General features: G+C 52.5%; 1 protein-coding gene and 1 long non-coding RNA gene across 2 annotated transcripts in view; one reads left to right on the forward strand and one right to left on the reverse strand.

The window, feature by feature from the left end:
* The window catches only part of NECTIN1 (nectin cell adhesion molecule 1), a 68679-nt gene extending 67576 nt beyond the window's left edge, over positions 1 to 1103 (reverse strand). Inside the window, 1 exon segment of the mRNA XM_008021207.3 lies at positions 121 to 1103. Within this exon segment, the coding sequence (XP_008019398.1) occupies positions 121 to 199 (79 nt within the window). The 5' untranslated portion in view covers positions 200 to 1103.
* LOC140712964 (uncharacterized) lies at positions 213 to 11069 on the forward strand. The gene is made up of 5 exons (XR_012094832.1): positions 213 to 315; positions 1297 to 1450; positions 5006 to 5096; positions 8146 to 8257; positions 10876 to 11069. It is a non-coding gene; the product is annotated as an uncharacterized lncRNA (long non-coding RNA).
* The last annotated feature ends 11253 nt before the right edge of the window (positions 11070 to 22322 follow it).

Consider the following 22322-nt stretch of genomic DNA (forward strand, 5'->3'; position numbering starts at 1 on the left):
GCCGTGACCCAACTTTTTTGGCTCCTTTCACTCCCCACAATCCAGTCGTGCCCGCCATCCGGCTCCCAGCCCCGGGGAGGCACTGGATGGGGGTGGGGACGCAGAGGTGAGCGCGCTTACCTGGGAGGAAGAATGCGGTCAAGCCGAGAGCTAGTCCCCACCAGCGTCCAGCGGCGCCCGCAAGCCCCATCCGAGCCATTGGGGGCCGGGGGTCCGGCGAGAGGGGCGGCGAGGGCAGCGCTCCTCGCGCTGCAGAAACCAGCCCGGAAGACGAAGGAAGATCGTTGGCGGCCGGCGGGCGCTCGGAGGATCCAGGTCAGCCGCAGCCGTCGGCCGGGGCGGGGTGGGCTGGGTGGGATCCGCTCGGCCGCAGTCCGGGCCCCGGGCCGTCGCCGGCTCAGAGGCTCGGCAGATGCCCGCCGCAAGTTGCACGAGTCATGCCCCTTCTCCTCCTCCGCTCTCCTCCCGGCGCCGGTCCCCGCCCTCTTCTTCCACGCAGAGCGGGGCTGGGGAGAGGGACCCACCCCCGGCGCGCCCGGCTGCCCGGCTGCGCGGCGCGGGCTCCTGGCCCCGGCGCGCTCACACCCTCCCGCTCGGCTCCAACTTGCAAGCGTCCATGGCCGTCCGTCCTCCGAGGGTGGCTGGACGCGCCCGGGCGGCGTGGAAGGCTCGGGGCCCAGGCGGCGGGCGCCGGGTTCGGCGGCCGGCGGCCCGGGTGGCTCTGGCTGCGCGGCTGGGCGCGAGGAGAACGGGTTCGAGGCGCCGTGCGTCCCAGCCGCCGCCGCTCTGCCGGGTGCCGGCGATCCGCAACAATGTGGAGCCGCGCTCGCTGCTCTCGCTCTCTTTCTCTCACTCGTCGAGCTCCAGCCTCTCACCCGCTCGCCCGTGATGTCAGCCAGAGGGGAGGGGTTAGCGTTAACCCCCTCCTGGCCTCGATGCGCGCCCACCGGGGCCCGGTCGGAGCCCGAGCGCACGCGCCTTCCCGACCGAAGCAGAGGCAGATCGCGAGCGCGGGCCGCGGGGTCCGGCTCAGGACCCTCGCTCGGGAGCTGCCCCTCGGCCGCCTTCCAGCTGGGGAGCCGGCTGGAGCGCGGGCTGCCCTCCTCCTCCGCTGACAAAGGCAGGCAGTGACCCCTAGCGGCCGGCGAAGCCGAGGCGCAGGGGGTGGGGGTGGAGTTAGGACCGGTCTGGGGACGGCTGTGGAGGAGAGGGCGGGATGGAGAATCCCGGCTAGCAGCGTCGGAGCTGGCAGGGCTTCTGCAAGTCCTCTGTTCCCACCCTGCTCCCATTTCACAGGCGAGGAAACAAAGGCCCAAAGAAGAGTTCCGCCCGGGGCGGAACGTGGCAGGGCTCACAACAGAACCGTCTCCGGAGATCCCTTTCCTCTGCACCACTTGGAGGCTCCACGGAGAGGCAGCGGTGCGCAGGGCGACGGGGAGCTACCAGAGAAGTCGGTGGTGGGCATGAGTGGGTGAGACGGGCCCACTGAGGTTTCTGGTAGAGTTTCTTTTCTAATCCCTGCTCCCTTCGGGGGTTCCTTTCCCAAAAATTGAAGCACCCCGCGCCCCGCACTTGCCCAAACAGAGCCTGAAACCGAGCTCTCCTCCAGTTTCCAGGACCTTAGTTTTGAGAGATTTGTGGGGTTCCCGCTAAAGTGGATCGTCCAGTCAGTGTCCCTGGCAGGGCAGGGACTCTCCGCCCCATCCCGTTCACCACCCACCACATCCGGGTGTGGTAGGATTTCTGCCAAGGCGACTGCGCCCTCCAGGCCTGCCCTGTTCCCCTTGCTCTGGTCCTTCTATCCCCATCCCCTCCCCCTGGGGGAGGAAGACAGACAGAGTTTCCCACTAAGGAGAGCTGAATTCTCCCCAGACGCTGGCGGGACCCTGCTCCCTCTACCCTTTGCCCAGCCCTCTAGGCGGGCAGGAGCAGAGGGGAAGTGGCTGTTTCTGATAACATGTAAATTCTGGTTCTTCACTGTAGAAGGGGCAAAGACAGCACCATATTCCCACTGTCTGGGTTCCGGCCCTGGAGTGTCTCGGTTTCTCGCTGAAGTAGTCAGATCTGGCATTCTCATGAACACTCACCCACTCACTGTATGGTCTTTTACATTTAACAAATGTAACCTGGGCTTTCTTTGTATCAAAACACAGTGCCTGGCTTGGGGATACAGAGACATTATCATTGCCCTAAAGGAACTCAATCTAGTTGAGGGGGAGGGGGAAGACAGACCTAGAAACGGATGTTGTAAACAAATATTTGATATGGGATTGTGTGGGTTTGGTGGGTCACAGAAAAAGTACCCAGTTTAGCCTGGGGTGCAGTTGGTGTAAAGGCTTCAGGGAAGGGAACACAGGGTCTCTGTGAGTCATCTGTCAGACCAAGGTAAGTGCTGGAGGGCAGAGACATAAAAGACACTGGATTTAAGGTAGAGGGTCAGCACGAGGAAAGGAATGAAGGTAAGCAATAGTCAGGGGAGTAGGGGGCCCACAACGGGGGCCCACAAAGGGTTGACTGATGGTAGGCTGAGCCTAAGACTTGAGGAAAGGAGAGGCCTGCAGATTGGTGAATCATGCCCGGAGGGTTTTACACTGGGGAACACGCTATGAAATTTAGTTTGTGGCAGCCAAGAATCTCCCATCTGGCTGCTGAGTGCTTTAAGGGCCAGGGTGGAATTGAATTCACTGTGGTGGCCTTCAGCTCTGTGCCAGGCACATTGAGGAGCTGAAGGCATGGGTTTGAAGGGGCAATCCCAGATGTACCAATGTCTTCTTGTTCCCTGCTCTTACTCTCCCATCCTCTCCATCTTTATTTTATTTTATTTGAGACAGTCTTGCTCTGTTGCCCAGGCTGAAGTGTAGTGGCGTGATCTCAGCTCACTGCAACCTCTGTCTCCCAGGTTCAAGAGTTTCTCCTGTCTTAGCCTCCCAAGTAGCTGGAATTACAGGTGTGTACCACCATGCCCACCTAATTTTTGTATTTTTAGTAGAGACAGGGTTTTGCCATGTTGGCCAGGCTGGTCTTGAACTCCTGACCTCAGGTGATCTGCCCTCCTTGGCCTCCCAAAGTGCTGGGATTATAGGCGTGAGCCACTGTGCCCAGCTGCACCCTCTCCATCTTTAGGTCAGGCTTCTTTGATCCTCTGATCTTAAATGAGCTTCCAAAGAGGGTGCGGCCAGCGGGGAAGATGTGGCTGCCCGGGGATTGGTTGGGTGGAGAAGATGGAAGCAAGTAAGTGATATAGTATGGTTGTTCACTCATCATCTTTAAACAAGCAGGGAATGTTGCTGGGGGAGGGGACATTTAACTGAGACCCTGAAAGGCAGATCAAATTTGGACCAAAGGAGGCAGGAGAGAGAATCTTAGGTGGAAGGAACAGCTTGTACAAAAACATGGAGGTACGCGGAGGTGGAAGAGGTGTCACCTGTGTTAGGACAGCAGGCAGTCCAGTTTGTTTTGTGTTTTAGGGATGTCTAAGAGAAAGGGACAGGTAGGCACAAACAGAATGCAAAAGGACCAGAAGGTTTCCTTTAGTGACAAGAAGAAACACAGGACCAAGCAGCAGGAAAGCAGGCTTTGGTTCCTGCTCTTAAGCTATGAGCCCCGGAGTCACTCTTGCTTCTTACCTCTTCCTAAACCACCATATTCCAGTTCTGTTGATTCTTCCTCTTCTGCACTCATGGTCTTTACAATACTGACAGTATAGCCAGTCTGCACTGAGGTGGGGAGTAAAATGTAATGGTCCAGCACATGGAACTCTGGAGAGCTAATCTGCCTGGAATTCTTAAACTTCAGCTCTGACACCCAATAGCTGTGTGTCCTTGGGCAAGTGACTTAACTTCTCTGTGCTCAGGTTCTTTCTCTGTAAAACAGGGAGAAATAACAGCACCTACCTCTTGAAGTTGTGAGGATTAAATGAGCCAAACATGTGAAGTGCATGGAACACTGCCTGGTGTACAGGAAAAACTGTTTAAGTGTTAGTCATCATTATTATTGTCATCTGTCTCCCCACATCCAGTTTTCCCCTCTCTGAAAATGGTTTATATATATTTTATAAGCTTTGTTTTGAAATAATTTTGGATTTGCAATAGAGTTGCAAAAATGGTACAGAGTTCCATATGCCCTTCAATCATCTTCCCCGAATGTTAACATCTTATAGAACCATGGTACATCTATGAAAACCAAGAAATTAGTGTTAGTATAATACTATTAACTGAACTACAGAATTTATTCAGATTTCCCCAGGTTTTTTTCCCACTAATGTCTATTTTTTGTTCCATAATTTAATCCAGGATACATTACATTTAGCAGTGGGTTATTTTCAAATGCCGATGGTCAAGTCGCAATGCCAGGAATGACTTCTTGGCCTGCCAGACTCTGAGACCAGTGTCAAGTCCTCAACAAGGCCTAAGGGCCCATGCCTGCTTCTGCAGCCTCATCTCACCCTGCTCCGAGGCTTCGATGAGGAGCCACTGGGATTTCCAATCGTCCCCTGCTATAGGCTTTGAATACTTGGGACCACTTTAGTGATGGTTTATAGTGCCTGATTCACTCCCCATTAGACTGTCAGCTCCTCCAGGGCAGGGATCATGTTGCTCTTGTTCTCTGCTATATCTCTAGCACCTAGGACATGCCTGGTACCTGATAGGCTGTAATGAAAATGTGTTGATTAACTCACATCCTGTGGCCACTGTCTGCCAATCACTTCCCCTCTCTGGACCTCAGTTATCTCATCTGCAGACTGCGGAGTTTAATTTGTTCACTGGTTTTCCAATTGTGTTTTGGAAACCCTAGAATTTCCTGGGCTCAATAGGAGCCACATTTAAAGAGCATGTGTTTTCATGTGCTTGAAAATTGGGCTTCTGAGAAAGATATCTCTTAATGGATTCTGAAGATTCTGCTGCTTAAAAAGATGTGAAAACCTGACAGATTATTGTATATTATGAATTACATATAGTTGCATGATTTTACAACTCCATTATTATTTATTTATTTATTTTTGCAGGCAGTGGTGAGCCATGGAAGGTTTCTGAACAGAGCACTTATTGGGAGCTGTCAGAGCTGTGCTTCGAGAGATTAATCTGGCAACAACGTGGGTAGGATGGACAGATGATGATTGGTCAGTGAAGGAGGAGGGGAGTGAGGAGAGAGGGTTGTCATGGAAGCCAAGTGAGAAGAGGATTTAATAGAGGAGGAGGAGGAGGTTGCTAACAGTGTCTGATGCCGCAGAAAGCAGGTGGGGATCAGAAGGGGTCTTTGGAAGCAGTGGCAAAACCACCAGTGACCTTTGAGAGAGTGATGTTGGTGACCAGGCAGGGGCTGAACCCAGATCAAAGTGGGAGGAGGAGCAACTGGAAGGTGAAAAATCAGAGGCAGCAGGTGTCCTCTCTGCTTTTGAGAAGTTTGGTGGTGGACGGAATGAGCAAGGTGGATGAGAAGCTTGGAGAGGGTTAGCAAGACAGACCAAGAGGCTTATTTTCTCCTTTTTCATCAAAAGCTACTGAGCATTTTGTAGTCAGAAGGAGAAGAGCTAGTGGACAGTGAGGGAGTGGAGAAGCAAGTGTAAGAAGTAAAATAGGTTGTCATTTATGGAGCAAGCCCTGGGTCGGGGGGCACTGAGGGTGGGAAGGGGTCAGCCTTGGAAAGGAGAAGACCCATCTTTCTCCGAGCCTGGAGGGAAGGTGAAGAGAATAGTGAAGGTAGAAGTTTTGGGGTGGAGTAGTGAAGGTGGAAGTTTATAATAAGGTCATTGCGGTACAGTGGGAGCTGAAGTTATCTGCAGAGAGACGTTGGAAGCTGGCTTCAGATTTCACAATTGAGAAAGCCAAAGGGCATGTTAAGGGGATTATGACTACGAAGCTTCCAAAATCTACAGGGAGAAAGGAGCAAGCATCATCTATGTGTCTTCATAGGGAAAAGTCAGGACCAATAGTCATATTTTTGGAGGAGGTAGATTTCAGTTTAGTCTAGGCAAGACTGTTGAGGGATCTTAGTTGAATGACAATGGATTGACCTCTCAGTCACTTTTCAGACTCAGGCTGCAGGCCCATTCATCAGGCATGCTGTGCATGGGCTTCTTGCCCTGGCATGGAGCATGGATGCAGTGAGTTCCACGCTCCCTCCTGGCCCTGAGATTTGATAACTGCAGGAATGACAGCCCACTTGAAGAGCAGGCCGTTGGGCTCACCTTTCTCACTGACCTCAGGGCTGGAGAAATGAGGGGGCAACTAGACAAAAGATCAGCCCTGGGGAAGGTGCCATTCCTAGGAAACTCTCCTCTGAGCCCTCCCTTGACTTCCACAGGTTCTTTCAGAGAGGCAGCTGTTGGGCTTGGAAAAGGCCCAAAGTCAATACAATAATGACTTCCCCTCCCGGCCATGTCCCAGGCCCCTCTGTGTCATTCAGAAATTGGCTAATAAAGTTCACTTTGATGTGAGAGGAACCCCATTAAGAATTCCCCAAGATTCCCCGATCCCCTGAAATCTGTCAATAGGAGAAGATATGTTGGAGTGGTATGCTGGATGGGGGTCATCCCCTTTTGTGTCCCCAGTGCTCACCCTGGTGTCAGTTGAGGCTGAGGGCAAGGGGAGAGGAAAGGAAGAGGAATCCCATGAAGAAAGTATGGCTAAAGCCTTAGCCAACCCCAAAGAGGACCCACCTGGCATGGCTACCCTCTTGCCCTAACCTGAGGGCAACCTCACCTCAGGCAGTGCTCCCAGGGTGGATGGGAAGCCACAGCACCTAATTACTATGATCATCACGCTGGTGGCTGTGGTGATTATGATGGTGCCTCTGTATCCCACAGCGCTTAGCAACATTTAATTACTGTTATTCCTACGGAGATCACTGCAGAGCCTTGGCTGCCATTGCTCTTGGGGATGGAGCAACTACACACAGCTGCACCCACTCCCCAGTCCAATGATCCACTGTGTTGAAGTGCTGCCAAGACGGTTAGCAGACACCAGCCTCTCCCTTGTGGGCTATGGTGTCCCAGTGATCTGCATGGCATTTGGGGCTGAGCTCTGAGCGGTGATAGGAAGGCCCCAGTTCCATCTGGAACCATCCAACTCTCCAGAAAGAAGGGAAATTGGTCTATGCCCTGTATCTGGTCAGAAGGCCCTCAATATACTCCTGTGAATCACGACATCCCAAATCCTAAAGAATTCTGGATGTGAGTAGAGGCAGCATTCCTGATAAGGGATGGGAGCACTAAAAGCTCAACAGTGATACTGAAAAGAGGGTTTCATCCAGGGTCCACATAGACCAGAGAGCTTAGGTCATGAAGATGGGAAGGGACGGAGTGGAGCTTCTGTGTGGAGCATACCTTATGTAGAAAGACAAAAGGGAAAAGGGCTTTGAGAAAGGAAGATACTCAACCTCCCACCCACACTGTCCTCCCTTTGATGATGCTCTTATATCCAGGGATGGGTGTTATAGTCAGGATAATTATCAGGGTGGACTACTTGTCTAGAGGAACCAGATTTTTCTTGCAAGTTATGTGGAAACCAAGAAATAGAAGGTATTGTTAGGGAAGAGCAGAGTTCCTGGATCAGCCCAAGCCCAGCAAAAAAAGCTCATGGTGGACGCCTGCCTGGGAGTGGGGACGTGAGGCTGGGGCTGTGGAGCTGTGGGTCTTGACCCTTTGGGTCTCAGACCTTTTCGGGATCCGATGAGTGCTGTGTCTCTCCCTGAAAACTGCACATACGCACATGGACAGTGTTTGCATGGCAACCTGCTGAAGCCCAGCTGGGGCCTTGAGTTAGGAATCCCTGCTGAAGAAGAAGTGCTTTGGGAAGGAGGCAGTCCTGAGCCCAGACTCCCCGTGATCTGGGCTAATGACTGATGCTAATGACATGGAGAATCCCAAATGAGGAAAATCCAACCCAGACTTCTATAATGTGAAGTGAAAAGAACAAGTATTATCCATAGACTGCATTATAATTCTGTAAAAATACACACTTATAAAAAGAAAACGTGAAGGCGACATGGAGAAATGAAAATAATTTGTGGGTAAAGAGTTTTTATCTTATTTAAAATTTACTTAAATATCATTATGAGGCTACTTTAATAATAGATTTAATTTTTTCTATATTATATAAAGTGCTTTTCCTGAAGAAATGAGCTTTTGAATTATATTTGATTTAGGTTAATATTAATGCCCTGTATGTCCTGAGTACATGTTTCTAGAAAGAGTTGATCCAGGAGGCTGCCAAGTGGCCCGCAGGTGACATCCAGAGGGTAGAAAATGCCCATGCAGGTAACTGAATTCTGAGGAACATGAGACCACATGCTGCCCAGGAGGCAACCAAGGGAGAGGATGCTGTGTTCTGGAGTTAGGTTTGAGTCCTGGACCTGCCATTTACTAACCATGAAACCTGGAGTTTACCTGGGGCCGAAGAGGGGGTGTTTCCCAGGACACGGGACTTTCAGTGCTAAAACTGGGAAGGTCCTGGGCAAAGTGGGACAAGTTGGTCACCCTATTAATGAGCTATTAATACCTCTCTGAGCCTCAGTCTCCTCACTTGTAAGATGACACTGGCGACTCCCAGGATCTTTGTAAAAGCATTGTGTATGCCATCTTCACACCTGTTGGGGATGATGGTTATCACTGGTGGGGTGGGATGGAGGAGGGGAGTGGGGAAAGGGGTGTTTCTCCCCAGCCTTGAGATCTGAGAGACCAAGAGCCTGTCTGGATGGATACTATGATTTGTATATGGAGAGCTTAAGACAACTGGTCTCTCACAACTGGCTTTTAACAATAATTCATTCAAGAAATATGTATGGGCCACCTACAATCAGATCTGTGCTACGCATTTGGATATTCCGTGAACGGCTGCAACACACTGCCTTCCTTCCTGGGACCCAAGTCTAATGGGGGAGGCAAGGATCCATAAGGAAGTGGACAGCAGGGAAAGCTAGGGACTTCGGGAATGTCAGGTGGGCAGGGACCCTTCCCTAGTCTAGGGGTCAGGAAGGGTCAGGACGTGTTCCTGCAGAGATGAGTAGAGCCCCCTTGAGGGGTGAGGACTGGCTGGCCAGGGATGTTATGTTATAGAGAAATCGGGCACAGGAGAAGGCAGCAAGAAGGCCCAGAGGCTGGGTGCTCCGAAGGACTGAGAGTAGTTCGTTCAGTCTGGCTGGTGTGGTGCAAAAGAAGAGTGTGAGAGAGGGCCTGGGGAGTCACCTGCCCATGTCATGTGGGCTTTTGTGCTGCATTATGGAGTTTGGACTTTATCCTGAGGGTGGCAGGGAGCCGTGCACGGTAGGGCTGTAGCAGAGTGAGCGTGTTTTATACCTGGCCACTCAGCAGCCCCAACCTGTGTTGTGCTCAGATGGCATTCCTGGTCCAGGCACTGGTTTGCCTGTTAGGCCCAGGTCCTCTGGGCTCTGTCTGTCTTGCTGTAAGGCTCTGAGCCTAGCCCATCTGTGGAATGCTTCTGCAGCTCCAAACCTGGTGTAGTCAATCTGGACATTCCCCTGGCAGGGGTCTGCTGCCTGGTACAGACTGTGACTCCAGAGAGCAGAGTGGCACTCCCTCCCAAGCATGCTGCTGTCACCACAGTGTGTCTGTGTGGGTTTGATGGCTGAGTGGCAATGGCGCTCAGGGCATGCCAGGGGCTCACGCAACCCAGGCAGCTAACGATGAACAAACAATTATACTAATCGGCCTAGAAACAGGGAGGCCGGTGTGCACCCCTATGCATGTGAATGTACACACATGTATGCGCACACACATTCAGATTCACTGACATTTATGCCCATCCTTTCATTGAAACTCAGGTGAGCACATGGAGAGATTCCCTGCTACCTAGATTAGATGAATAGGCATTGCATTACTTTACATGCCATTACCTTCATCAGAGACAGGCCCCTCCACCACTGACACATGGATGTCACAAGTGCTCTATACACAGCCTCACATAGATGCCTGCACACCTATACTGGCCCAGACCCCTCCTCATGTCTTTACAAACACATTACAAGAGTTAAAAAGGAGCATCCATATCAAGTGTCTAGCACAATGCCTGGCACATGGGACTATTATATTCTATTTTAACATGCTATTATTATATTAAGACACTTTAATATGTGCACATATACTGATACACTACTGATACACTCACAAGACACACACACATTGCCCCATACATTCTTTTAAACCCAGGTGCACACACAAGAGCTCCACCTTTCCACAAACTGACACATACACTTCCATGTACACAAACAAGCTCACTCACAAAGACATGCAGGTTGCCATAATGTGCTTTCCCATTTGCACCTACACACAATCACCACCACAATAATAATAATAGCAAAACCAAGGTGGATGATTGCTTCATATTTTTCAAAGGGTTTTCAGGCCTGTAATCTCATTTGATCCTCGCAGCAGCCCTGTGAGACGGGTGGGTGGAGCAGGCATTATTACTCCAGGTTTACGGTTGAAGCAACAGAAGCCAGAGGGGTGAAGTTCGCCATCTGGGAGGTGGCCTGAAACTCAGATCTGACTTCTCGGTAGTGAGCTTCCCATGCCTATTTGACAACTTCCAGTCCTCACTACAGAAAGCAGCAGCCAGGGCAGGGGCCTGCTAGATTCTTGATTCCTGGTCAAAACATTTCCCCGAGTCAACCCCAGCTGAGAAGTGGGAATTGGAGGCTGATAAAGGGAAACCGCCATCATTAGAAATCCCATAAAGTCTCATTTACAACTCCCTGTCAGATGAAAGGAGCAATTGACTGCGTTGGAGGGAAAAGCAAATACCGATTTCCTTTCGGACTGCCCAGCCTCAGACAGCTGGTCCTAGAAGGTCCTGAGGGTGGGGGGATCCTGTTCCATCAGGGCTGTCCTCAACTCTGTGCACTTTCCCCTCTGTCTAGGTCCATGTGTGGGTCCTTAAGCTCTAATTTGAGAAAAAGGGAGGAGAAAAGGACAAAGAAGGCTCTCCCCTTCACTTGGATTCCCTTCTGCTCCCACATGCCTAGTGGGAGCCTCCCTCTTCTGCTTGAGCCTTTAGGACAGGTTCAGGACCCTGTCTCCTACCTGTCTGGGCCAGACATGAGGAACAGGTTGCAAGCCCTCCACCACCTGACCTGCCAAGTCCATACAGGCCTAGATCCAACAACTTAGAACGGTAATGAGGGCAGCTTCCTTCAAAGGGCCATGTTCAGTGGGGAGGTGGCCTGATGATGAATGGAGAGGTGGAGTGATGGCCCCTTAATCTGCTTCTGATGCTGCTACTTCTTCACTCTGGTTTCATCATTGTTGTGTGCCTTAGTTTCTCTATCTGCAAAATGGGAATAGTAACACCAAACTTACAGTGCTATTGTGAGGTGTGCAAAGTCCATGGCACAGTGCCTGGCACAATGCTGGGCCCCACAGGGTCAGGCCCTGTCGCCTGCCTGGGCAGCTTCTGGAGGAATGCCTCCACTGCCAGGGCTGGAGGGGTGGTGTGGCAAGAGATGCCTCCCCAGCCTCCTGGGTGTGCCAGCTCTGGCTGGGAGGGAGGGGCAGGGAAGGGACATCTGTTTGACACTCTTATCAGCATCCATTACCTGGTGTGTATTTTCCCAGGAGCTGATTACATTACAGCATGTGTTGATAAACATTTGGAGTCGGAGTACAGAGGAAACTGAGCAGAATGTTAAGCGGGTGGTGCTTGGGTCAGGAGATGCTGAGAAAGGGCTGGCTGTGATGAGCTGGGAGTGGTGACGAGGACCCCAATCTGGAGGCTTCTTCATTTGCCCAGCCCCTTTCTCTTTCTCATCTCCCTCCACCCTACTGCTCTGGCCCTAGCAGGACATCCAGACATGGTCCCAGAGGCAGGCTGTTATAACAGAAGAGGTATGGGACTTGGGCCTGAGGCAGTTATAGGGTCCAGTTCCAGCTCTGTCATAAACTAGCTCTTGGCACTCTGGGCCAGTCTCTTACCTCCCTGGGCCTCAGTCTCCTCCTCTGTAAAGTAGGCTTAACATCCACTCCACAGAGTGGACCAAAGGTTAAAGAAGTAATCATGCACCATGCCCTGCACATAGAATTAAGTGCTTGGTCTCAAGGCTCTTTTCCTGTGGTCCCCAGTTTACCCCCGAAAAATGGTCACTCTTGCCTTGACTGTGCCTCAGATGTTGGACCGCTGCTCTTATTTCTATTTTGAACTAAGAGGAAGTGATTTGTGTTCTTCATAAGGCAAAGACCCCTACTTCCAACCCTAGTTAGGGCTGGAGCAGGCAACCCAGGGCGAGGGTTGACTCTTCCTCCCTTTTTCTATACCTGCATGTGCAAGACAGCTGTAGCTAGGGAATTATTTGTGTAGTTATCTGCCTGATTTCTTTCTCCCCCACTAGTCCATAAACTCCCCGAGGACAGGTCACAATTGAGTGTCCGAAGTCCAGCCCAGGGCCTGGCACTGGCGGGAATGAATGGCTCTCCCCATCTGATTGGTCTGGCACAGAATGGTCAAGATAACCCATCTCAGGGTTCTGTGCTGTCGAATTCCACGGTTGTTTCTGAACTTAGTGCACTGGATATACCTCTTGCTTGGCCTTTGGCATGATTCACTTTTCCTGTGGGGTATCTCTCTAGTCTCTCTGAGGTTTGGGCATTTAGACCTTCAAGAGAAGGATGTGCACCTGTCCCTCTGTCCGACTGTCCAATTTAATGGTCATGGACAAATGGACGAATGAATGAGACTGCGGGAATGCTGCTTCCACCTCCTCTCCGCCTCCCCACGACGCCCAGGTGCCCTGGGCGTCCGGGACCCTGCGGGGCCTCCTGGAGGCGGGACGGGCACGGCGCCACCTAGCGGTCGTGGGCCGGGGAGAGCGCGTCCCGGTGCTTTCCGGTGTGGGACCTGCGACCGCCCCATAGCGCAGAGTCCGGGAGGCTCTAGCCACCGCCTCTGTCGGCCCCATTCTCTAGGTCCACAGAGGGTGGAGATCCTCGGGGGAGTGTACTCTTACTGGGGTACTGGGAGCCCTGCCCCACGACTGTCAGCTCGGGTCGGGCGCGCCGGGTGCCCAGGAGGCGGCCTCCCACCCCTCCCCCGCACACGTCGTTCCAGTCCCTCCTCCACAAAGAGGCCATTGATTGGGAAGAGCGGCCGAGTTGTGGTAGGAAGGCTGGGGGGACACGCGCGCGCACACACACACGCACACACAGAGGCACACACACACAGGCACACACACCCAGAGGCACAAACACACATATACAGAGGCACGCACACACACACAGGCACACACACACACAGAGGCGCACACACACACACAGAGGCACACACACAGAGGCACACACAGGTACACACAGAGGCACAAGCACACATATACAGAGACACGCGCACACACACACAGAGGCACACACAGGCACACCCCGCCTCCTGCAGCGCCTGTCACTCCGCAGGGCCCGGGGGTGGGTGAGCAGGGGTGCGAGGGGGCGTAGGGCTGGGCGAGCCAGCCTGGGGGAAAGCCCCGCCTCCCGGATGTCGTCTCTTCGCCCCCTCCTGGCTCTCGTCTCCTCCCTAACCCCTCGCCCCACCCCCTGCCTAATTTTTGCCAGTGGCCCATCGGCCTTTGGATGAATCCGCAGCAAAAGGCTCATTCGGGGCGGGCCCGCCTCCCCATCCCCCTAGTGTGCGGTCTCCTCTCCCCAGCAAAGATGTTCGGTGGCACTTACGGCCCCTTTTTAATATCAGGCGAAGCCAATATTGTTAGGAAGGAAGAACTGCTGTGGCAGCTGCTGCAAAGACAAATCAGATGCAGTAATGCATCGCGGGCTGAGGGAGGGTCTGAGTGTGCGGCCGCGCGAGCTTATCAGCGCGGAATGGCTAATGGGGGCGCGGCTCCCAGCGGAAGGAGGGCTGGAGACCGTGCGCGGTGCGGCGAGGAGAGGAGAAGGCCAGGGCAGGAGAGTTTAGGCAGGAAGGATTTCCGCAATCCCTCTTCTTATCCTACCCCTAAAGGAAGCTGCTTGGACCTGAAGGTGGAGCTGAATTTGAGCCTTTGCTGGAGGTGGGGTGCCTGGCCCTTCTACAAATGCCTGCTTAATTCCCTCCGTGATGGGCAAAGGCCTTCCCTCCCACAACACCTGAATTCTGGGCACCCTGATCTTTGGAGGCCAGGACTTTCCCAGGTTCCCTATCAGTCCACCCACATCAGAAGTAGAACGAACACCCTACTATCTAACCCGTTCCTGCCTCCTGCCCCCAGCCCTGCCTCATAACTGGGCTGTGGTGGTTGGGGTGTGGCTGGCAGTTGGTACCCGTTAAAAGAGAGCTAGGAGTGATAAATACTTGGTACCACCCTCAAAGCTTCCGCTCGCCACCTGGATGCCTGTGTGCACACAGGAATTGGCTGGGGGCTAGGGAGAGCATAGGTGGGGGTGCTGGCTTGCTTGGTTTATAACACTTCTTGCTCCTCAATGCCAGGGCAGAAAGTGTGCCCCTGTACATGTGTCCTCATTTGCGGGCAAGGCTGTGCCCATGCAGGTGCCTGGAGATGTGGGTTTACTCACACATTCCCAGGCTCTGAGGAAGGAATTTTGCAAGAGGCCTTCCCCCTCCTTCCTCACCTGTTCTGCCATATCCATGTCAAATGCTCATCTGGATTCTGCTTGATCACTTCCAGTGACTGGAAGCTCACTTCTTCTCCAGGCAGCCCATCTCTGCTGACTGTTAGAATACTGAGCTGGAAACTGTGCCAGCAACCTGGACAATTCCCCACCCCCATCCCAAATGCATGAAAAAGGGGCCAGGACGAGATGCCAAAAACACAGCACCCTGAGATAGTTACAGCTTGTGCTTACAGAATACCTTCTTAACCAGGCACTGTACTAAGTACTGCACGTATATTCACTCTCATAATCTTCATGAAACTCTATGAGGTCATGTTTGTTGTTATCCCCATTGTGTTGAAAAGAAAACTGAGGCACAGAGAAGTTAAGGCACTTGCCTGAAGTCCCACAGCGAGGAGGTGGCAACGCCTGATATACAGTCAGGAAGCCTGGCTCTGCCTGAGTTTAATCACCACATTATATTGCAGGCACTGCCCAGAGAGAGAGAGATGGAGACAGAGAGAAAAACACAGAGAGAAGTAAGAATGCACAGGCATGTGTGTGTATCTTCACCACCGTTTCTGGGAAGCAGAGCTTGGTGGTGTTAGAGGCAACGGGGAAGATTGGATATGAAATTAAGACATCAGGAATTGCCTTTCTTCTTCCTCCGCCCCACCTTTTCCTTCCCCTCCCATCCCCTTTCTTCTTCATCACCGTTGCCCTCACCTTCGCCTGAATGAAAAGCCATCTTCTCAGCACTAGTGTGCTCAGGGGTTCCTTGCAAGCTGGAAACTCCGTCTGGGTGCTTCCAGGCCAAGACAGATATATTGGCCTAGACAGACATAGGGGCCATACTCACAATGAAGTAGCATGAGATTAATGTGGTTGGTAGATGGGAAATAAATAGGGACGATCTGTATTTACGTTCCACACCAGCCAAGGGTTAGGTGGTACACGGTTCAGAAAGTTTTATGTTCAATTTTATGTTTAGACAGTGCTTGAGATGAGGTTATCACTTCTCTTCTAATTAGTGCAAGAAGGCTTCCCCAGGCGCTGCTTTCACAGGTTCTGCTCTCTTGGGTTTGCTATTTGTTCCCAAGAGTGAGATGTAGGTGGAGTGGGGAGACAGAATGAGCACTGGATTGGGAGTCATGATACCTGGATCTTTGACCTTGACTGTGCCACCAGCTTGCCTTGTTACCATGGATAAATTAGTCCACTCTCCTGAGTCTCCATGGCTGGGCTGTCTATCGAGGCCCTTCAATCGGTGTACTCCCTGCGTCTGTCAAACTGGGTTACTGTGTGCAGGTGGCTAGGTTGTGCACTGTGCAAGGACACCTGGCCAAGAAGGAGTTGGGGGCTGAAATCCAGTCTATGCTCTTCTCATCAGGCCTGCATCCACCTGGAGAAAGAGGCACTTTTTCTAACTTGCACAAAGTTATCACAGGGACTAGCAGTGGCCCTGTGATTAGAGTTGGAGTTGAGGGGAGATGGAAAGGGGAGTTTCTTTAGCAGAAAGTGAGATTGTGAGTTCGGGGGTGGAGGATAAAGGCTATGGAAGCAGGATCAGGGAGAAGTGCTGTGGTCCATGAATGTGGAGGTAGGGCAGAGAGCAGTGGGAATGCATCAAGGGAGGTTGGTGGGGAGAAGGGCGGGTCCATGCCGACAGTGGGCCCTTTGGCTGCATTCAAGGTACCCCTGGGAGTGGTGGTTCTCCTGCTCCCCAGCCTTGCTCACTCCTGTGGTCTCTTTGGAGTGGCTCTCTCTGCCAAGTTCCCCTCTTGGGGGAAATGGCAAGGGGTTGGGTTTTCTCCGGGGCCCTCTGTGAGAGGCTGCAGGCTCTGTAGTGGTTGTTCCCTTACTACCGTGGGCCTACTAGAGAGGCATGGATGCTGCCCTCAGGGAACTTGCTGTCGAAGGCAGCTCTTGCGCACAGGTCTAATGCCAGTGGCCCTTGTCTCCTGGGGCAGGGCCTGTGGGTATTGCAGACAGTCTGGTGTCTGTGTTGGACTCAGTCTGGTCTGAGGTGAAGGCTCTTACCCTAGGACTAAGGACTATGAGGAGTCACCAAATTGGACCTCACTGGGCCTTCAGAGGTAGAAGATCTGTTGGGGACAGAGTTCTGAGGCCCCCCAGTAGCCAGGGAGGATGTGGGGGTCACTGAGGAGGAAAACTCGAGACGAAAGGCTTCTGCAAGGATGAAGGGGAGGTGGGCAGGCTGGGGGTTCTGTGGGGGCAAAGCCTCCCTTTCACTTGGTTGGGGGGTGACAGAGTGAGGGGACTGTGGGAGTGGGCATTGGGAGGGGCTTGCTCTGTGAGGGGGTCCCACAACCCATCAAGGACTGAGCCTCCGGAGACCGTTTTGTCTGCCTGGCCCCACTGCCAGCCCACGGCTGTTCAGAAGCAGCCCTTCCCATTCTCTTGGATCCTCTGAGGAATCCCACGTTCCTTCTGTCTGACTCGAAGTCCTTCCTACTGTAGGCCTTGCCCATCCCCCCACAGCCCAGCAGGTACGATATTAGGATGGCAAACCATTTAAATGACCACGCCTGCCCCAGCCACTCTGTCTCCTTGGCAGCCCCAGTTGTGTGAGGATAGGATAGGGTGCAATTAAGCCCCGGGGCTGTCCTCTCTGCACTGACAGCTATAGGAATGTCATCATGCCTGTGCCAGGCACTCCCACCCCTTTCTTCCAGGGTGCCCACACTCCTGTTCTTTAGAAGAAAGGGACGGCAGGAGTCTGATCATCTGTCTGATACCCACGTAGTGGCTGTGCTGAGTGACGTGTTGTTTTGAGGATGTCCCTGCCCCCTGGTCTTGCCTTCGGTCTCCAGTACCCAGTGAAGCAAGCTGTGGGCTCTGAGGAGTTCACACCAGAGAGAAACTGCCCTGGAGTGGAGCAACTGAATGTCCTCTCCCCTGTGTGACCGCAGTGCTATAATAATAACAACAGAGAGCTGGCATTTCTTGAGCTCTTACTGTGTGCCAGAGACCCCGCTCTAAGTGCTTACACATAGGTATTCGTTTTCTGTGGCTGCTGTAACAAATTCTCACAAACTTCATACATTGAACTTATGGCAGAAAGCAACACAAATGTATTATCGTGTAGCTCTGTGGTAGGTTAGGAGTCTGACACAAGTCTCACTGGGCTAATAATCCAGAACGTGAGGCCAGGCGCGGTGGCTCACGCCTGTAATCCCAGCACTTTGGGAGGCCAAAGCAAGTGGATCACAAGGTCAGGAGTTCGAGACCAGCCTGGCCAACATCGTGAAACCCTGTCTCTACTAAAAATACAAAAAATTAGCCGGGCATGGTGGCGGGCGCCTGTAATTCCAGCTACTTGGAAGACTGAGGCAGGAGAATCACTTGAACGCAGGAGGCTGAGGTTGCAGTGAGCCAAGATCGTGCCATTGCACTCCAGCCTGGGCTACAAGAGTGAAACTCCATCTCAAAAACAAAAACAAACCAGCAAACAAAAATCCAGATGTTGGAAGGGCTGTGTTCCTTTCAGGAGGCTCCGGGGATGATTTCACTTTCTTGCCTTTTCTGGTTTCTGGAGGCCACCATCTTCCTGGGTTTGTGGTTCCCCTCCCCACTCCATTTTCAAAGCCAGCAAATGATGCATCTCTTTCTCAGATGCTTCTTCTGTTATCACCTGTCTCTCTAACCCAGCCAGGATGGGGTCTTTGCTTTAAGGACTCATGTGATTAGGTCGGGGATACCTAGAGCATCCAGGATCCTCTCTGCATATCAAGGGCCATTCTCTCAACACATCCACAAAGTCCCTTAGCCACTCAGGGCAACATATTCACAGGTCCTGGGGATGAGGGTGCTGACAGCTTTGAGGTCCATTATTTTGCCTATCACAACATACTTGAACTTTTTCACACAAAGATGGATGTAAGGTGGGTAGTGTTATTACCCCCATTTTAAAGATAAATACACCGAGGCACAGAGAAGCTAAGTAACTTGCCCAAGTTTACTTTGACAGTCGCATATTCAGGATTCAAATAGGGGCAGCCTGACTCCACAGTTGTACTTCAGTCACTGTCACAAGGAGATATCCAAGTTTCACATGGTAGAAGGCCGAGTCCCCTGTAGGTCAGTGGTGCAGTGGAGGATCATTGTATTTATTGAGCACCTACTATATGCCAGGCCCTAGGAGGGGCTCCCAGAGGTACATGACAGAGCTCCAACCTGAGCCCAGGTCCCAAGTGCATCATCTCTCCTCATCCTATTATTGTGTGAAAGGCTGCGGGACCCTCCTGTAAAGGTGAAACAGGAGAAAGGATGGAGCTCCAGTGGGGGCTTGTGGCCCAGGGTTCTGGATTGGGCCCAGGTAGAGGAGGAGAAAGGTGGGTGCCCTATACCTTGCAGGACCTGGCTGGGCCACATCGGAGCCTGCAGGGGCTGACTCACCAGGCTGACTGTGCCTGCCCATCCATCGCAATGGGGAATGAGCCCTCCGTGAGCCTGAGACCTGCAAATCATAGAAATTAAGAGCAATTAGAGAGGGAAGCAGCAGCCCCTGGCAGCACTTCCGGCCACAGAGGCAGCTTGGCAACTTTGTGGGATGTTTCCTCCCATTTTGTGGTCCAGCTGGGAGGCAGAAACAAGCCAGCTCAGCACAAGGCCTCCTCAAGGTGCTTCAGTGCAACTTGAAGGTGGGACCTACAGCCCCTCCACAACCAACCGTCTGCCCTGCCTTCCCATCCTGGGGCCTTTTCCCAGCCTCGCCCTGAGGGTTCCTTTCTGTCTGTGCACTCGCTCTGTCCTCTACACTAGACCTCTGGAGAGCTGTGTCTGGGGACCTGCAGGAGGGAGAGAAACAGCCAGGGTCACCTTGATGGGTTGTGGCACGTGCTGCCTCCACTCCTGTGTTCTCTCCCTCCGCTCTACCTTGCCTGGCCCAGCTGGAGGGGTCTTTCCACTTCCCGGCCAGGGGCAGCTCTTGAACAAACCTTCCTCTTATTCCCCTCCCTGCTAGGGAAGAGGTGGCTAAGCTCATAGAAAGCATGCAGGCCAAAGCGGCGGAGACCCCCATGAGTTTCAGGTGGCGGCGCCAGGATGGTGCCATTGGTTAAAAGACAAAAGCCAGAGGAATTCTCTAGTTTCCTAAGTACTTTGCTGCCTTGAATCCTTGCCCCTTGCCCGTGTCCTTCACCCCACGCCCTTTCCTGAGCTGTGGTGAGAAGGACAGAAAAGGGCCTGGGAGAGGGACTGGCTCTGAGAAGGGCAGCGGTGTCTCTGGAGTTGGGGTGGGGGAGGGGAGTGGTATCTGGGACAAGGGAGAGTCGTGGTCTGCACCCTTCTCTGGGTGGAAGCTATGATATTGCAAGGGTGCCCTTTGCCCCGCTCTGGGGCCTGGTTTTTTAGGATAGGCCCACTGTGCCGGATCAAGGTCACCTGGAGAGAGAGACCTGAGTGGAGTGGAGGGGCTTCTCTGCTGCTCTCCACCACCCTTCCTGAGGCCTCTGAGCTGGCCATGAGCCAACCCTTCTCCTTCGCCTCTTCTGCCACTGTGGGTGGGACAGCCTTGGACTCTTGGCTATACCTGACTCTGCTGCAGAGGGCTGTCTCCTGATGGGGGCAACAGGGCTGGGTGAAGGGAGACGGAGTGGGACAAGGCTGTGCCCGTGCCCTCACTAGTGTGGGCAAACTGAAGGGGGAGGGGATGGCAGACTCCAAGGGCAACCTAGGCCCCTGTATCCTTGGAGACGGATGGTCAGAGAGGCAGTGCGTGGAGCAGCAGGTGCCACCGGGGGTGCAGGGTTGCTCCACCACAGCCTCAAGTCTGTCCTGTCCTCCCCTCGGGCCTCTGACTGAGGGCTGCTAAGGCCGTTCCCAGTGCCACCATTCTCTGACTCTCCTCATGGTGACTCTGCCTCACGCCTCATCTAACTGGCCTTGGGTAGGTGGCTTAGCCTTTCCGTGCCTCAGTTTCCTCAACTGTAAAATGAGAATAACAATAGCACCTACCTAATAGGGTTATTATAAGGATGAAATGATTTAAACATATAAAGTTTATAGGCTGATACCTGTCACGTAGAAAGTGCTGTAGAAGGATTAGCTATTATTATAGTCACTCATGTTATTTCAAAGACCGCAATCAAGCAGACCTGGGTTGGAGTCCTAGCTGTTCCACTTAAAAGCTCTGTGACCTTGGGAAAGTAACTTATCCTTTCTGAGTCTGTTTTTTCACCTGTAAAATAGGTAGAGTAATAATCAAAACACTGCATGAAGTTGTGGTGATAGAATGAGACACCTGGAAACATTTGCTGAACGAACTGTAAGGCACCTTGGACAATCCATTGCTTCATCTTCCTGGTTGGGGGTCAGATTGAGCACAGTCTCTACAGGAGGTAGTGGGACTCCTGAGGGGGAGCTGGGATCTTCAGGGTGGCCAGATTGTGCCAGGAAATCCCACAGGGAGAGTGCCTGCTCTTGATTGGATAATGTGAGGACTCGGAGCAGGAATCCTGGTTCTGTTCCCAGGCCACCTTGGGACCCAGAAGTGGGGCAGTGGCAGGTGGCAGATAGCATGTAGGAGTGTTGGTGTTGCCTGGGCTTCTCACACTGAGGGTGTGAGCAGACACATGCTGTGGCCAGGCCTGTGAAGGGCACAGGCTGGGCTTTGTCCCCACTGGGTGTCTGCTGATGCTGATGGCACCCTCAGGATAGTCAGACCTGGCAGGGACATGTATCACCCCCAAGAGCTCCTCCCTGACCTGCAAATCTCAGTTAGTGCCCTACAGGTCCTCAGGGCTCTGCATCCTTGGTCTTTGTAGCTCTCGTCACGGTTTGTTATTTTTACACGAGTAGTGAAAGTTTGTCTCTCCCACAAAAATGTAAGCACCATGAGAGCAGAGGCTGCATCTAGAGGATTCATTATGGGATCTGGAGCCTGGAATTGACCCTGACATACGTGCTCAATACTTTCTTGATGACCGAGTATATGACAATAGCAGCTGGCACTTGCTTAGTTTTTATTACATGTCAGCCATTGTTCTGAGCACTTGACATACACATATAAACCTCACAATACCCCTATGAGGTAGCTATTGATATTGTCGCTATTTTACAGATGAGGAAACTGAGCTACACAGAGGTTAAGTAAATTGCCCAAGGTAATACAGCCATCAGTTGGTGGAGCTGAGATTCAAGCCAGGCAGTTTGGCTTCAGAGTCCATGCTTTTAGCTGTTGTGCTCTACTGCCTCCTTAGAGGAATGAAGGAACGAATAAAACACTTTATTTATTTATTATTTATTTATTTATTTATTTATTTTGAGATGGAGTCTCGCTCTGTCACCCAGGCTGGAGTGCAGTGGCACGATCTCGGCTTACTGCAATTTTCACCTCCCGAGTTTAAGTGATCTTTCTGCCTCAGCCTCCTGAGTAGCTGGGATTACAGGTGCGTACCACCACACCTGGCTAATTTTTGTATTTTTAGTAAAGCCAGGGTTTCACCATGTTTGCCAGGCTGGTCTTGAACTCCTGACCTCGAGTGATCCACCCTCCTCAGCCTCCCGAAGTGCTGGGATTACAGGCGTGAGCCACCGCACCTGGCCCACATTGTATATTTATCATGTATGCTGCTCTCGACAAATGAGTTCTGGGGAGGGAGCGAATGGTGTGGCTCCTCTGCATTAGACCACATGGTGCTGATGAGCAGGACACCCCTGGCTCCCGATCGTCTAAACAGGGAAAGGAGGCCCATGAAGAGCCCTTTGGAGAAAGTCTCCTTCCCATTCCCGTCTCCTCCCAGTCAGGTGCTGAGCAGTA

Source organism: Chlorocebus sabaeus, chromosome 1 (genome assembly GCF_047675955.1).
Source record: "Chlorocebus sabaeus isolate Y175 chromosome 1, mChlSab1.0.hap1, whole genome shotgun sequence".
Taxonomy (NCBI): Eukaryota; Metazoa; Chordata; class Mammalia; order Primates; family Cercopithecidae; genus Chlorocebus; species Chlorocebus sabaeus.